At 38.8% G+C, this 15,373-nt stretch overlaps 1 protein-coding gene across 2 annotated transcripts in view; it reads right to left on the bottom strand.

Annotated features, from left to right (window-relative positions):
• Positions 1-249: 249 nt before the first annotated feature.
• The window catches only part of LOC137276712 (gonadotropin-releasing hormone receptor-like), a 91,450-nt gene continuing 76,326 nt past the window's right edge, over positions 250-15,373 (bottom strand). Inside the window, exon 5 of one of the 2 annotated variants that reach the window (XM_067808340.1) lies at positions 250-1,425. In XM_067808340.1, coding sequence (XP_067664441.1) covers positions 1,339-1,425 — 87 coding nt within the window. In that variant the 3' untranslated portion in view covers positions 250-1,338. The remainder of the gene's footprint in view (positions 1,426-15,373) is intronic. The other variant, XM_067808341.1, reaches the window with a different exon arrangement.

The raw sequence follows: 15,373 nt of genomic DNA, 5'->3' as shown, positions 1-15,373 counted from the left end.
GCTTCGGATATCTGCTCAGCTATTTCCAGGCATCTTACTCACGTATGTACATAGTCCAGATACCCGCACTTAGGACCTCTGTGCTACCTGATTCTGGTGTAATTTCGCCCCTAGAAGCGGTTACAAAATCAGACTTAGTCCAGTTTAGCCTAGGCCACGTAAGTAATGTCAGACTCCTCTTTGACTGATAACCCTGTTATCATTGTTCAAACCACTTCCACCAAGGTCTTTTTCTGGTCAAGAAACTTATGATTTATGCAATGCTTTAATGACAAAAAAAACCCAAAACAAATCGCGCAATCCAACTAGAAGGTCGTACTTGGAGACTCCAGTAACCGCACACATATTAATTAATCAATATTTCTTGTTACTGTCATGCGGAAAGCACACCTGTGTTTGGCAGGACGGCGATCTGTTCGCTGGAAGCCAGAATTCTAAACTCTCCATGGGCTTAAACAGTTGAACTAATCAGTAACACAATTGTGGTTGGTCTGTGTCAAAATAGAATAGAAACACCTTTTGGGTTAACCAATGGCTGCTGATATGACATGGGCGTTTTGGAGTTCATATCAGGCATGCAAAATCACTACATCTTTCAGGTTGTTACAATTAAATCCCGGTGCCAACCATGTTTCATGATATAGTCTGAAGGGAGGAACGTGGAGAATCATATCATCACGTTGCTTCGGATTGATACAGACACAGTATCTTGTCTATGGCACTGGAAACACAGTCCTCGAATTAGAAAGGTCATTGTCAACATTCTTCAGCAATATATTTTACACTTGAGCAAATACTGTTCATTGGCCACATGATGTCAGAATTGTACACCGAGGATTCAAGAGATTAATTTGCAGTCGAATGAAATCCTTTTTTTAAGTGCACATGATCATGAGTTACGTTGACCAACGTCATCACGTCACGGGTATGGACGTTCCTTTTGAATTCGGGAACATCTAACTGTTGAATACTAGGACAAAATATCGCAAGTTCACAACAAAATGGTCACTGTTAATGTTGATAAAAGTTGTGATGCTTTAATAGTATCAACATATATGTGCGTAATGTTAATAGGCCGTTTGAGTGAGAGCAGTCCAACTCCACTAATACGTGTTGGAAAAACAGCAATACCGGAGGTCACCAGTCGTGAATCTTCGGTTCTTCCCACAGTCGCGTTTATGTCTGCATACACCGTTGTTGCAGTGGCCATTGTAGCGGAGGCGGTGGTTGTTGTTGCTGCTGTTGCTACATCGACCACAGCGACTGCATCGACTGGTGAAAATAAGCCCTCTAGTAGACCCCACTTGAGGAGTGTTGTAGGTCGGGTTGCTGTTGAGGCTAACAGGTGTGTCTCTGATAGAGCTTTTCCCCAAATTCCCGTTCAGTTTCAAGCTTGAGTTTGGCGACCCGCCTCTTCTCCAGGAACTGTAACGAGAGAAAACAGATGATATAAGACCCGTAGTTTTATCTTTCCCTGATGATTGAAACGCTGCCAACCATTTTTCACTGTTGGCGAAAGGTTTTGGAATTTTAGAGAGTAGGTAACTCGCCTTCTCAATTACGTAATTACAAGGCTATTACAAAAATAGTTTTTCATGAATGCTCAGATATACCTGGTGTGAAATACCTCTACACCTTCAAGGAACACGTTTACCATGTCATTCACAACAAACTTTTTAAAAGTGCTGTGTTTTGCATGCAAAACTGTCCCTGTTGCTCTTGTTTGCTCATGAGATTCTCATCTTAGCTCAATGTCTTGAACATAAGCTTCAACGTTTCATCATACATCAAGCACAGAGTCAGTTGCCTACATGAAAGATATCCGATAGTGTACGTCTCTATGTGAATGTGGTATTTTATAAGTGGCAACTGCACCAGCCACCTCAGAATGAAATAGACAATTCGTTATCAACTTACTTGAAATGTGAAACGTAAAAAAGACAAGCTTTAACTATATAGACCCATTAAGAACATGCGTGACCACACACGTTTTAACACGGGATAACAATTGTATGGAAATTAACACAGTCGCTGGTAAAAACGCCCCTGAATTATGGTAACACGTGTTTGAAATTCATCAAGTGTTATAAACAGATGACATGATACAGCAACTAAAAGAAATGTGCAATGGTATCTTTTGATATGATATGACAACTGGAAACGTTCACTAGTGAATAGACAGATATTAGTTTTAGGTTGTGTACATCGACTTCATAACCTTATCACCCGAAGGATTGGTGTTGGAACCATTCCAAAGTCTCATATCTAGGTTTCATGGTAATGTTCCAATTCGGGACAATATATACATGTTACATCATGCATTTTCACCGAGCACCTAGGAAAAAAACCTAATGTTCATTTATCATATACCATTGATACAGTATTTTATCGTACAGATTTCAGCAGGTGCAACCGTAGCCAGTGGGAACTGAAAAAAGACACCTGGCTTCAACATAACGGTAAATTTAGACAAGGTTGTGGAAGTTTCCAAAATCATCACAGTAATTTCTCAGAAGTACACTTCCATGAATGCTAGATGAATAAGTGGCTGATCATCATGACAAAGAATCTGGAATCTCTGATAAGCAGTCTCATCTGTCTGTTTATTCAGTTTGAGTCAATCCGAAAGCAAAGGCCAGTATTATCTGCTTTCGACATCACGCGATAGAATCTGCACATAAACACTGCTCGTCTTTTAATGGGGCTATGGTGAGCGTTAGAGATCGGGCAATCACCTCCCGATCATCCCTTACATTGTAAACCCCCTACACAGGCTCATAAATACGCTTAAGGAGTTAGCTAAAACATCGGCTCTGTTTAAAGAGAGTTGTCTGGGGAATCGAAAAGGGGGACTTCCTTTAGTTTGTTTCACAGAGTTTTCTCTGCACATTTAAAAATGGAGAATAGTGGATTAAAAACCAATTTTGAAACCTCCATCCACAGGAAGATACCGCCCTCAGCATATGGGATTATGAATCTACTATTATTTGCTCAATCACGATAGTTGCTCATCTTTCCAGTTTAACGTTTATCTATCTATTTTTTGTTACCGAACACATTCCTCTTCAGTTTCACGTGGCACATGACGTACATTCGCTCTTAAGAAGGTAATTGTACTTCATGTTCAAACTGAAGCGAGATATTTGGATTTGAATGTAACTGAGGGTTTAAATTCGTCCTTGAAGCGTCTAAATTTGGATTACCATAAACATGTTGTTTACAGAGTTACGTAATACGTGTGTAAATGGTTTCGAAAGCTTAACATATCTAAAAGAATGTAAACTAACACGTTTAACAGAAACGATTAAATCTGTCTTTGATTAAAGTAATGAGTGACTTTAATATGGTAAACGTGTGATAATGTCAGTTCTCAAAGCATATAACCGGTTATAAGAGTTTTTTTTTATGGTTTTCTTTTCTTGTTTTGAACGCTTGTTGTATAACTGATGCTCATTGTGTATACAGAGATTCCTTGTCTGGACAAATTGCAACCATGAGCATAAGGAAAAACAGGTTTTGAAGAAATATGCCATACCTTTGTACGAAACAGACACCCTAAAGCATTACAGTATTACCCTTGTGAATATACTTCGACTCTTCAAATCCCTGGTGAACACACAGGCGAAATTACCTTTAAGTGACTGGAGTTCTAACCATATCATCCCACGGAGTACCCAGTTACAACTGACTGGCATTCAAACAAAGTCACTTGTCTAAAGTGCGACAAGTGTTTTAGTGTTGAGCAAAAACGAAGGCTTAGAAACTCATCCAGCCAATTTCTCCTCTCAACTAAGGTTGTTTATTTTAACTTATTAACATGATTTTAGCTAAGAAAATATTACATAAAGAAAGCAATATCTTTGTCACACACAGATATTGTGTAATCGGTCACTTGTTACCTCTGTATCATCATTACACGCTGAACAAACTGTATCTACCAAGTAGGAGCAAAACAATTCATTATGCCGTTGGTTGTATACATTAAAAGAAGATCCTTCTTGGAAAATAAGTTCCAGGGTTCCAGGGTTGGTAATTTCCAACCATACATTTGACGTAAGCAGACAAAAGGGCTGTCTGCAACATGGAAACAAAGTGTTACTATTCCTAGTTTGTCTGAACTAAGAGTACCTATTTTTCCAAATAAGTGTCTAAGACACTATATCCTTTAGAAAAAAATTAAGATAACACAACAACGCCGGTATAATGAATAACAAAATTACTTCAAATACGTTGTTACGATCGTTACAAGCCGAAGGCGTCACTCTTTACCCGTTTCAAATTATAGTTTCTTCCATAAATTACGCCAGTCATTATGTGTAATCACTCTTGGTTTAAAACACATTGGCTGATACAAGTAAACGGCGTTTGTGCTACAGCTCACGTTTCCAGACAGACACTAACTGTAAATAATTCATCAGGTATATTGAACTCTCGGGGAAACCGACTCCGGTCGACGTATGTGATCTATGTGAAAAGCACACGACAGTGTACTGACTAATTGGATACTAAACATGTTCCCAGATGAATGCCTTTGACGGGGGCTGTCTCCAAGAGGAAAGGAAGTCTACACAAGAATAAATCCACTGACAGATTTTGCAAAGTGCGGGATAGCTTTTAGGAGCCTGTTTGATAAGTATGACACCGCTATCTTTGAGTAACTCGAATGAAAATTTCATTGTTGCAATGTCGCAGGTCTCGCCTTTGAAAACTGTTACCCCAACCTGGTGTGCCATATTGTTGTTAGTATTAGAAAATGAAACAGTTTGATTGGAAAGAACGAGGTTTTGTTACATTTTCATTTTGTTTTTGTCTAGCTGTTTAACGCAGCTAAACAATTCTGGTTGGGTCATGAAAAATCCACCCCCAATTTACACAAATGTACACGAAGCATGTATTTAAGTATATATCTCAAATAACGCAAAGGAATATTAAAACAAGTCGACTCACCATACAGCACCAATTACTCTTCGAAGACATTCATACTTTCTTTTGTATCCTTCAATTTCACTACATCGGTTGCTCTTAACATCGTATCCTTAATGTTGCTTCGTTGCCCCGTCAGACATACATTAGGAATGTTCAGCTAAGAACGGTTCAGACGATTTGTCATGTATATATCCAATATACACTCACGAAAGTACAAATGTACCTTTCATAGGGCCACTAAGTGGTTTACTGTGCTCTACATACAATGCCCATATGGCTGGAACAAGAAAACAGTTTTTTTTGTTATATTATTTGTACTACGTTTAGATTCGCCCCTTTATGGAGACCACCAACAAACCTGGTGCCTTATTCGGTTTGAATAACAGATGGTTTACTGTGAGTAGTAAAGGTGGATGGGTTCCAGAAATAATGTGAGTGAGTTCGTGAGCTTAGTTTTATACCACACTCAACAATATTCCAGCTATATGGCGGCGGTCTATAAATAATCGAGTCTGGACAACACAATCCAGTGATCAACAGCATGAGCATCGATCTGCGTATTTGGGAACCGATGACATGTGTCAACCAAGTCAGCGAGCCTGACCACCCGATCCCGTTAGTCGCCTCTTACGGCAAATATAGTCGCCTTTTATGGCGAGCATGTGTTGCTGAAGGTCTAATCTACCCCGGACCTTCACGGGCCAAAAATAATGTGAGTACAAAAAGGAAAGGAAATAAGTTTAAACAAACACTTAAACTGCAATCCACTAAGGAAATAAAATTGTTAGAAATTTCTTTGAAAAATATCCTAATGACAGAATATTCGTGGTGTTACGTTGGTTATTGTACCAGCCCTTGCTTCTCTGATACTGGAATGGTCGATTCAAGAAAACGAGGTGTGAAAACGAGGAAATGAAGGACTTATAGCTCTCGAAACAAACTTCTTAATGATAACAAAAATCGTAAAAACCTTTTACCAAGCATTTTAATGGCTGTTGTTCATAACTGTGATAATGCTGCTAAACTAAGTACTTCAAACCTCATTTAGGTTTGGAAACATAAAAAATGTCCCCGAGTGTGGATCCGACTACACTGAATAGCCACAAATGCGGGTGATTTATGGTACGCTTTTACCACAGGATTGAGCAGTCACCTTCAAGACAACCTCTCTGTACATGGATAAGTTTGTGAACGTTTACTCTCACGCTAAATCGTATACATAATAAATAGCTGGGTTATCACTGGTTTGTTGGCTCCAAAGTATTTCATTCTTAGATGCGATGTTTCACTAAACAATCTCACCAAAAAGGGATCAACAGATAGGTTGACATCTGAAGATGTGGGTTAGAATTAGTCGTCAGCATGCTTATCGCAAGAAGCCACTAACGACATCGGGTGGTCCATCTCGCTGACTGTGTTGACACATGTCATCGTATCCCAATTGCTGATATCAATGTTCATGCCGTTGATCACTGGATTGTCTGGTCCAGACTCAATTATTTACAGACCGCCGCCATATACAACATATGTTATATCTGGGATTTCACCTTCTTAGTAAAGTACAAATTCTAGTACTTTTTAGGTTGACTCCGATCCGGGATTCGAACCCGCACCCTCAGAGTCAGGCACCTAATCACCAACACACAAAGTCAGCCGCCCGGCCAGCTCAGCCACCGCCACTTCCACAAAAATGAAAGCCGGACAACTGGTAATCTAGACTGCGTACTTTGTGTACCCCTCTGATAAGCGTAATCAACGCCGCCATATAGCTGGAATATAGCTGAAGGCAGCAATATACTACAGGCATTTTTTCCCTGAAACTTCTACCATATGCAAAACATCCGTGAAATAGTAGATCACTGTTTTTTCGTGATATTTTTAGATCCTCGATGGCTGGCGGTAGAGGAGGCCATGTAAAACATCAAGTAATTCAAAAAGCGGCTTTTCTTAACATTATGATTCACCTTTACAATAAGACGAAGGCAGTTGTGCTCAGGATTGATCACAATAGGGTTTTTTAAGCCGATTTACCCAGTAATGAAAGTGAAACACGACAAGTTGATATTAGAAAGACGAAGTAGTCAGGTACGTGTTTTTTCAGCAATCGACACAATCACTTTTCACCTGTGATTGCACGAGAGACGTTAAGCTTCCCGCTAGTGTTTACCCTTACAACCTGATTTCGTCTGTATAAGAATTCAAGCGTAGAGCATTCGATTAACAGGAACACAAACCTGCGACGTAACATAAACAACGCAGAAATTACATACGTAGGTTATATTTATGGAATGATCTTTGCTGTTTGTTTTCTGCGTGTCAACAAACAAACGTAATACAAAACCTTTGGCGAAGGTAATTTCAGAGTTGGTAGAACGTCAGACGGAACGCACCATAAAAGTTGCTTTGATCTCTGTGCAAACAACGCTGTAAAAGGAGGTTCTCCGGAGAAGTCGATGTGGAGAGACTGTGGTGCCAACAAACCAACGTCAAAAGAACAGACTACGTAAGAAAACCATGTAAACCCACTCACGTTGTTCATCTCAATTTCCTCAAAACTGGTTTTACTGTAACCATAATTGTTTTCTAAGATACTTTAAAGGGGAAATGTCGTTACTTGCTGCGTAATACACAGCCACCTACTGTTTCCAGTAAATACCGTGTTGAAGGTACTTCTAATGACTTGTGAAGGGTGAAGTGAATGAAATTCTTCTTTGCATGACTAATCGTATTTTAGAAGCATTGTACTTGGCTCACATAGGAGGTTTGTCTTTAACATCGTATTAACATCGCACAGATTTTTGGAGCCGTCAGGTAGAAATTTTCAGGTGAATGAAATGCATATTTTGTACTTCAAACCGAAAAATCTTTGCTCGTATAAAATAACATATCAAGCAACCACGTAGTTTGACCTGGTTAGCGTATTTTCCGAACCATGGACACGAACGTTCTAATTATCACCAAAACGTATTCAGCGTAGAAACATTATTTAGATTTCTTGTCCTTAAGACTTCTCTCCATAATCACATTCCAGTGCGACTCACTTCTCCCATCATTTCTTGAACTTGTGCAGACCGTTTGAATAGACCCCCTATTTTTATGGAAACATTCCACCTCATTAATGACCAACTGGTATCGTGAAAACGGAGTCCACTTCACATGTCAGGGACATATGACCAGTTTGGATATTCCTCTTCCACCTCAGTATCATAACATGGGTTATCCTCACCATAAACAGATTTCATCTCCTCTTGATTCTGTCGGGCAGTGCAACCCTTCAAGTTCAAAAATTTGATAACACAGCATTACGCAATCTACTGCAAGCTTGGGGTTACTCGTGTTTAGGACCAACCAGCACAAGATAAGTGGAGTAAACAGTTTTGGGTCCATTATCTAGATAAGAATCACTGATGTTACCTTACAATTTGCAACATTGCTCAGAAAATTCATGGCGATAATTAATTTTTTTAATATACCCTTGTACAGTACTGAAGACGTGCACAAGTATATGTACATTAAACATTAAACCTGTGACTGTTCCAAGAGCGGCTTTAACGTGACACCTTTCTCTTATCTTCACACAATACTGGCAAACATCATGTGTAAACGCCTGCATGTCCTGTGGATTTTCCTATTGCTAATTATCCTATTGTGAAATAAGTTCAAAGCATGGTCGAGTTTGGGTACCCAAAGTGTACATGTAAATGTGATCATGTTGGGTTGGTTTTCTAATTTTTACATTACACAGGCAAAACGGAGACATGTTCTAATTAGTGTATCCTGATATCCACACCTACATATATATATATATATATATATATATATATATATGTGTGTGTGTGTGTGTGTGTGTGTGTGTGTGTGTGTGTGTGTGTGTGTGTGTGTGTGTATATATATATATACACACACACACACAATATGAATACAGTGTATATATATATACGTAACTGTTACCACTACAGTGTTACACTAGTGTTGCTTTTTGGTTTTTGTACTGGACTGATATAGTAAATCACATTCACGAACTCATCAGGCAACTGCTGTTGCCACTACATTCCAATCATCACTGACCTAGTTCATTCTGAACATACAGAATGTAATTACACATGTTTACGATCATATGGATTTGGTATTAACGCAGTAACGCAACTTAAATTTTCTCTCCTTTACAATTTGTAATTTGTATTCATAAATGCTCGCATTGAAATATTATGATTACAATTTTCATGCAACTGTTTTTTGTTTCATAGTTCGATGCAAAGAAACATAATAACTGTCAATGATTAAGAAATCAATATATTTACGCACACTCCAATGTATCAGAAGATCACATGTCAACGATTGCTAAATATTGTTCAAGTTGTAAAGCAGAAAGATGCATCAAAGTTTCGTTTATAAGAAATTAATGAGAAGGAAATTCCAATCTAGTGGCGCCAAACACTGTATTCATATTGCTTGGCAACTAATTTGCATTGTGGATTCACATCGTGCATAGGTTCCCCCGGTTTCAGAGGCCTCATTAAGCCAGGTGTGTAATCATACGGTCGTCCACATACTATACACTTTTATCATGAATCTCTTATTATACTCAGCTGATAGGACCAATTCATTTGTTTGATTGACATATTCCTTCACAGGTCCGGAAATCCGTAACAGAAGTCTTAGGAGTAACGACCAAGCACATCTGGCGTCTCCTGGTCAAGATGCTCGAACCACTGGAAGTATATTACAACATGTTGGTATGAGTGCCTCATCAGAACGGGAATTGGTTATCTTCAATGGTGTAGGGAGGCTGCACGTTGTATGGAGAGAAACGGACTCACTTTAAAAGCGATTAGTCTCGTGATCGCCAATGACCTTTGTCCACACAGGAAATTCAAAGTATCCTCTTCTTGTGTTCGACCCATCCTGTCGACGTATTTGGCTTTCATACAGGTGCTGTCGAATCAATTAACCATGGTTTATACATTACCCATCTCCTTCACAACCGTGTCCACATGAGTAGATGTTATCTATACATGCAAACACAAACGATGGAACCTTTAACATCACTCCTAAGTAAAGGAAGACGTCAATCCAACAGTCTTTAATTATCTACAAAGGTTTCCAAAACGTTCTGAGGAATAGATTTGCATGGGCGTGGAGGTGTATTGGTCAGTTCAATATTCTCACGTTAATCAATTCTTGAATTCGATTTCTTTCCTGAACTGAGTCCACGCTTAAACAGAGGATTAACCAAGGGTACAATTATTTGCAATACGGATTTCAAACACAGAGCGACACACGTGTACTTACACAACACTACTACTGAACCCACGCACTTCCACAATTGACAGTATTATTGATTTATTGATTTTGTGTAGAAATAGTAGGGAACCCATAAGTAATTAAATACTGTCAGATTGTCTTTTCCATGTCAGTCTTAATCATTGAAGGGGTACAGTGGTAACAGGAGATGGTCACACACTGAGTGCAAGTATGAGAGACCACAAATTCTCACGAAGGATTCGTACAAGGACAATTGCTGCCGATTTACAGATGATGTTATCGATTGTTTTAATTGCGGAGAATACATTCTGAACACAACATCACAAACAACAAATAAAATAGACTACGTGCTTTGTCCACTTCAACAACATCTACCATTGCTATTCTCAAGATGTAGATGGTAGGTGTTTCATTAACATAATTGATCTGGTCTTTGATTTTGTATTCTCTGTGAGCTTCGCTGGCTCACCTTCACAGCGGACCATGTGAAGAGTGATCAAGTTTGGCTTCAGCAATATTTCAACAATGTAAGGTCGGGGTACGTTGAATTTACAACGCAGCTCAACTTCCATCATTATTGGCAACTTTAAATACATCGACGTATACTCTATGCACAGTTAATAACCTATACATGTATAGCGACAACATTTACAAGAGAATTCTGAATTATTCCTTTTTGAGAAGCCATATTATGAACACTAACATTTAAACCAACTTATAAACGGAAAAAATGTTACCACAAAATCCAGTGATTGATATTATGAGCTATTTAGACTCTCTTTTTGCCTTCAGGCGATTAAAACATTACCTTGTAAACATCCACTTTTAATAGAAATCATTCAACCATATCATGATCTTACAACTGGCCAGTACGGTATTGTGATTTGTGATCCTTATCAGCCGGTTATTTATGTCAACTATTTTGGCCCGCAGAGGCAGCTCGGGAGAAGCTGCAAATCCGAAATTCTGAATGACAGCTAGAACAAGTGGAATGGAAAAAAAACACACCTGGCACATAACGCTGAACATGAAAACTGCCAAGCATATGAAACATTTTCAGAGAAGATGTGATATCCTGATTAATACTGTGTCCTCTTGATTACATAATTATCCACTGCTCAGACACTGTCGGCTAAACAAGCAGTACTGGAATATAACCCAAAGTTCTTAGAACGATGTCAACCAACGCTTGGCCATTATGAACATGATCAAACCCTAAAATGCCTCGTGGTCGACATTTAATTAGGTTCCATAATCGTCAAAGACATGGGCCTATATGAGACATATGGTAAGATAAAGAAGTATGAAGGCTAGACTTCGCATTGACCAATAGTTAGGTTTCCATCTCACATGTCATTAATGATCAGCTGACATGCACAGATATTCAAAGTACTGATATCCTTGGTATAAAATTTAAACCTTGTTGAATTGTGAAAATCTCAAAAGTTAATCACGATTAGTTTTCGTTAATAACCATTTCGCCTTAAAGCATCACAATTTCATAGAATAATTTAGGTTGTGAAACTGCCAAAAAGTAAATCACAAATGTAATAACAATACATGCATCTCGGTAGGCAAAACGTTAGATGATTTTCAGTAAGTACTCTAAGCTGTCTTCCACAAATTAAGCATTCCAGAGGCTGTCATGTTTCTAACCTCAGACTGGTTCCAATTCGTCTGGGACCTCGCAATTGGCTGAGCAGAAACGTATGATCTGGAATTCAAATACAAGGCTCGTCATGATTATATTTCTCACCAAGAACCGGTGCTTGTGGCTGTACTGAGCGCTCGCTACCTGTCTGCCAACGAATGTCCATCGCAGGGTGACACACCATGACATGACTGAAATACTGCGAAAACCCGACCAGTCACTTCCGTATCTAATTAGCGCCCCCTACCCCTCTTAAGATTGGAACACACACACACACACACACACACACACACACACACACACACACACACACACACACACACACACACACACACACACACACACACACACACACACGTTTGGCAGAAAATACTCGTCCAAGTAATCTGTCTCCTCTGTTGCATCCGTTACAGTTCAACAGAAATAATTAAAGGACACGCCGTTTTTCAGGAAATGCTGAGTTGAACCTGCAACCATATCTGTCTTTCTATAATATACTTCAATTCAGAGCCAGAAGTTTATTTTCATCTTCGCACACGCATTATCATGTAACATGGATATAGAAGAAGCAACAAGGAAACTACCTCGACCTCAGAAGAAGACTCTGTATACCACTCTTCACGCCAATCCAACTAGTACCACTTTGACGAATGTCGAGTTTACGATGGATTGGGATAAAACAATGTCATCCCAGAGTAATCCCCAGATTCCTTTGATTGCATGGTACTGGTAGTCTAAAGTGGCTGAAGTTGTAGAGATTAAAGACAAAGCTCCGAGCTTTCGTGTGAGTGCCAGACGTGTTATTGTAGACTTCCGTAAATTGGTGTTGGTAATTACTAACCCATGTTGAGCATTGGAGCGTCATGAAATACTTGCCCTAAATTTTGCTTGCATTGGTGACAGAAGTTCAGGTCGTTCTGAGTGTAGAAAACCTCATTCGACTAAATGTTGCATCTTTGGGTACGCTGGGATATTTGTAATCCTCCACACAACTCTAATTTATTTTTGCCACCACTGAAAAAGGCTTAAAAATGGAACGGGAAATATTGCTAAAGATATGAACCGTTCTTTTCCAGGATGCTAGGCTTAGGCTAAGCCAGTTCACAGATCCTGCTTGTGTGATTCAGCTGATCTAAATACTACAACTGGCACGGGGGCTGTAATGTATATTTCACTTTGACATGATATGGAGATCCACCCATATTCCTAAACGAATGGCACAAACTAAAACGTCTAGACCTAAATGTTCACAGGCACCAGACTGTAAGACATAGTTGCCTTTCCAGGGTGTTTTCTATAGATGAGGTATGGTTCTGATTCTACCATGACTTTTAAGTATGCTCGTTCTTGATTGGCTGATACAAAAATTGGAAATTAAAAATGTTCAACATTCAAGCCGGTTCACTGCGCGGGGGAATATTTTGAAATGATTATTCTTTACAACGGTAAACAAACATGTCGTCTGAAACTGGTACGTTGCGTAACACAGTCACTGTCTTTTTGTTGTTTTTGTTTTGTTTTGTTTTTTGTCTTCGATGTCTGGTGTATTCAAAACTCACAACAGTCAGGTTGTCATCAGCAACTACTTTCGAACTAAGCAAAGCACTGACACGCATCTAGGAGAGCCACCTTTCGAAAATGGCACGCGCTAATGACGTCAGAACGAAGGTCAAACCAGGCGAATCTATTTTTGAAGTTCTAATTACATAACTCATTCTAGTTAAATTGTCCATTACATAAAAAATAGAATGTCGGAACAAATCTTGAAACTTGCAATGTATTTGAAGAAAATTCGTTGTGGAAATAATTAAAACATCTGACACGATGTAAATTGTTTCCTTTTCCTGTTTCACCCCGAGTGTGGGCGAAACCATTTGGAAGGCTCTATCCGCAGTAGTGTCAAAACAAAGGGTAATGAGTTTTATTCATAGTGCATATGTCAAGGTAGAATGGAGATTATCCTAAATATACTATGATTCGTTGGTGAACTGTTTAAAAACTATTGGAACGATCCCGTAAAAAATCGGTTCTCTTAACATAAGACATTCCATATTTAAGATTGAAATATGTTCAGAAATATTTGACTGAGTTTGATCCAAAAGCCATTTTACTAGCGTTATGAAAACTGGCAATAACTGTACTATAAAAGATGTTAGTATTTATCTGTATTATGTACTTTAGCGCACTAGAAATGTTATTTGTAAACACTATGTACATTACACTATCAGTACCATGTGCAAATGACTTCATGATGGGCCTGTGGCCTTTTACTGAATAAACGAGTCTTTCTGTCCGTCTGTCCATATAACATGATATCCGTCGTTTACGGACAAGATACTGTGTGAAGTACACGTCTATGTAGGTAACATTTATGAGGAAAGTGGGGACAGGGCAAAAGATTTCGCCATCCCTATGAGCGCAACGTACGCATCCAACGTTGATGAAGCCTTTCTTGCTTGTCATTAAATTAAACATTTCTATTTGGATTGATGCAGACCTTCACTTCAGTTTCTGATCGTTGATCTGATAGGATAATAATAATGGTCAAAGAACCAGTTCTTCTTTGTCGTTTTACTCATGTGAACTAGAAATATAATAGACAAGAGAACCCCTTCATCTGTTTTAGATATTGATACATCATGATTGAAAGTGGCTACACGACTGTAAGACAAGAGAAACTGCTTCGAAATTCCAATTATTAACTTTCCTTTTTACGTTGAGCTTTCTTTCATGTTGAGCTTCCTAAAGTTTACATATTACAGCTTTTGAGTTACAGTGGAGTGATGGGTTTCTACAGAGATTTAAAATGGCAACGTCAGACACTTACTCAAAAAGAGATTGATGTCGACAAAATTTAAGGCTTCAATGAAGCGATGTGGTAGACATGAAGAACACATGTAGAAACTTGGCACATTAGTGATTAAACTGATCACTGATGCAATTCGCCTTTTCCACTTTTGCCAAACGTGTTAGTAACTCGCCTTTGCTTTTTTCAGACTGTTTTGAAAGTTTAAGTGTACGGTTTTGAAAGCATACGGATATATGGATAAATATCATAACAAATATATAGGTGAATGATATTTATATGTACATACCCATTTTTAGTGTAGTTCCAAAATTTGAATGACCTGGAACTTCTCGTATAAACATACACTGAATGAGGAAGATTGAATGTATGGGCACACCTGCGAACGCCACTAGGTCAGATCTATAAGTATTGACAGTTGAAACAATTGTCAAACAAAATTTCAGCAAGTTTAAATGAAAACCATATATTATGTTTACTCCTGCTACAGTGACTTTATTCTAATGTCAACTCTATTGTTGTATCACCTGGCTTTGAAGCGAAAGAATGCCTCTTACACTAAACTCAGCAGGAATCGGTACATTTGCGATGGCTCCTGGAAGTGAACAAGACCCAGTGATAGTGATACATTTCATTGTTCCTTGTACGATTCCGACTATTATATATAAGCAAATCAACAGGTGTCCGGTAAAACGTTGGCGTGTCATGTCCAACCGCCACCTATC

The sequence above is a fragment of the Haliotis asinina genome, chromosome 3, assembly GCF_037392515.1.
Source record: "Haliotis asinina isolate JCU_RB_2024 chromosome 3, JCU_Hal_asi_v2, whole genome shotgun sequence".
NCBI lineage: Eukaryota > Metazoa > Mollusca > Gastropoda > Lepetellida > Haliotidae > Haliotis > Haliotis asinina.
This window is presented reverse-complemented; position numbering and strand designations above follow the sequence as displayed.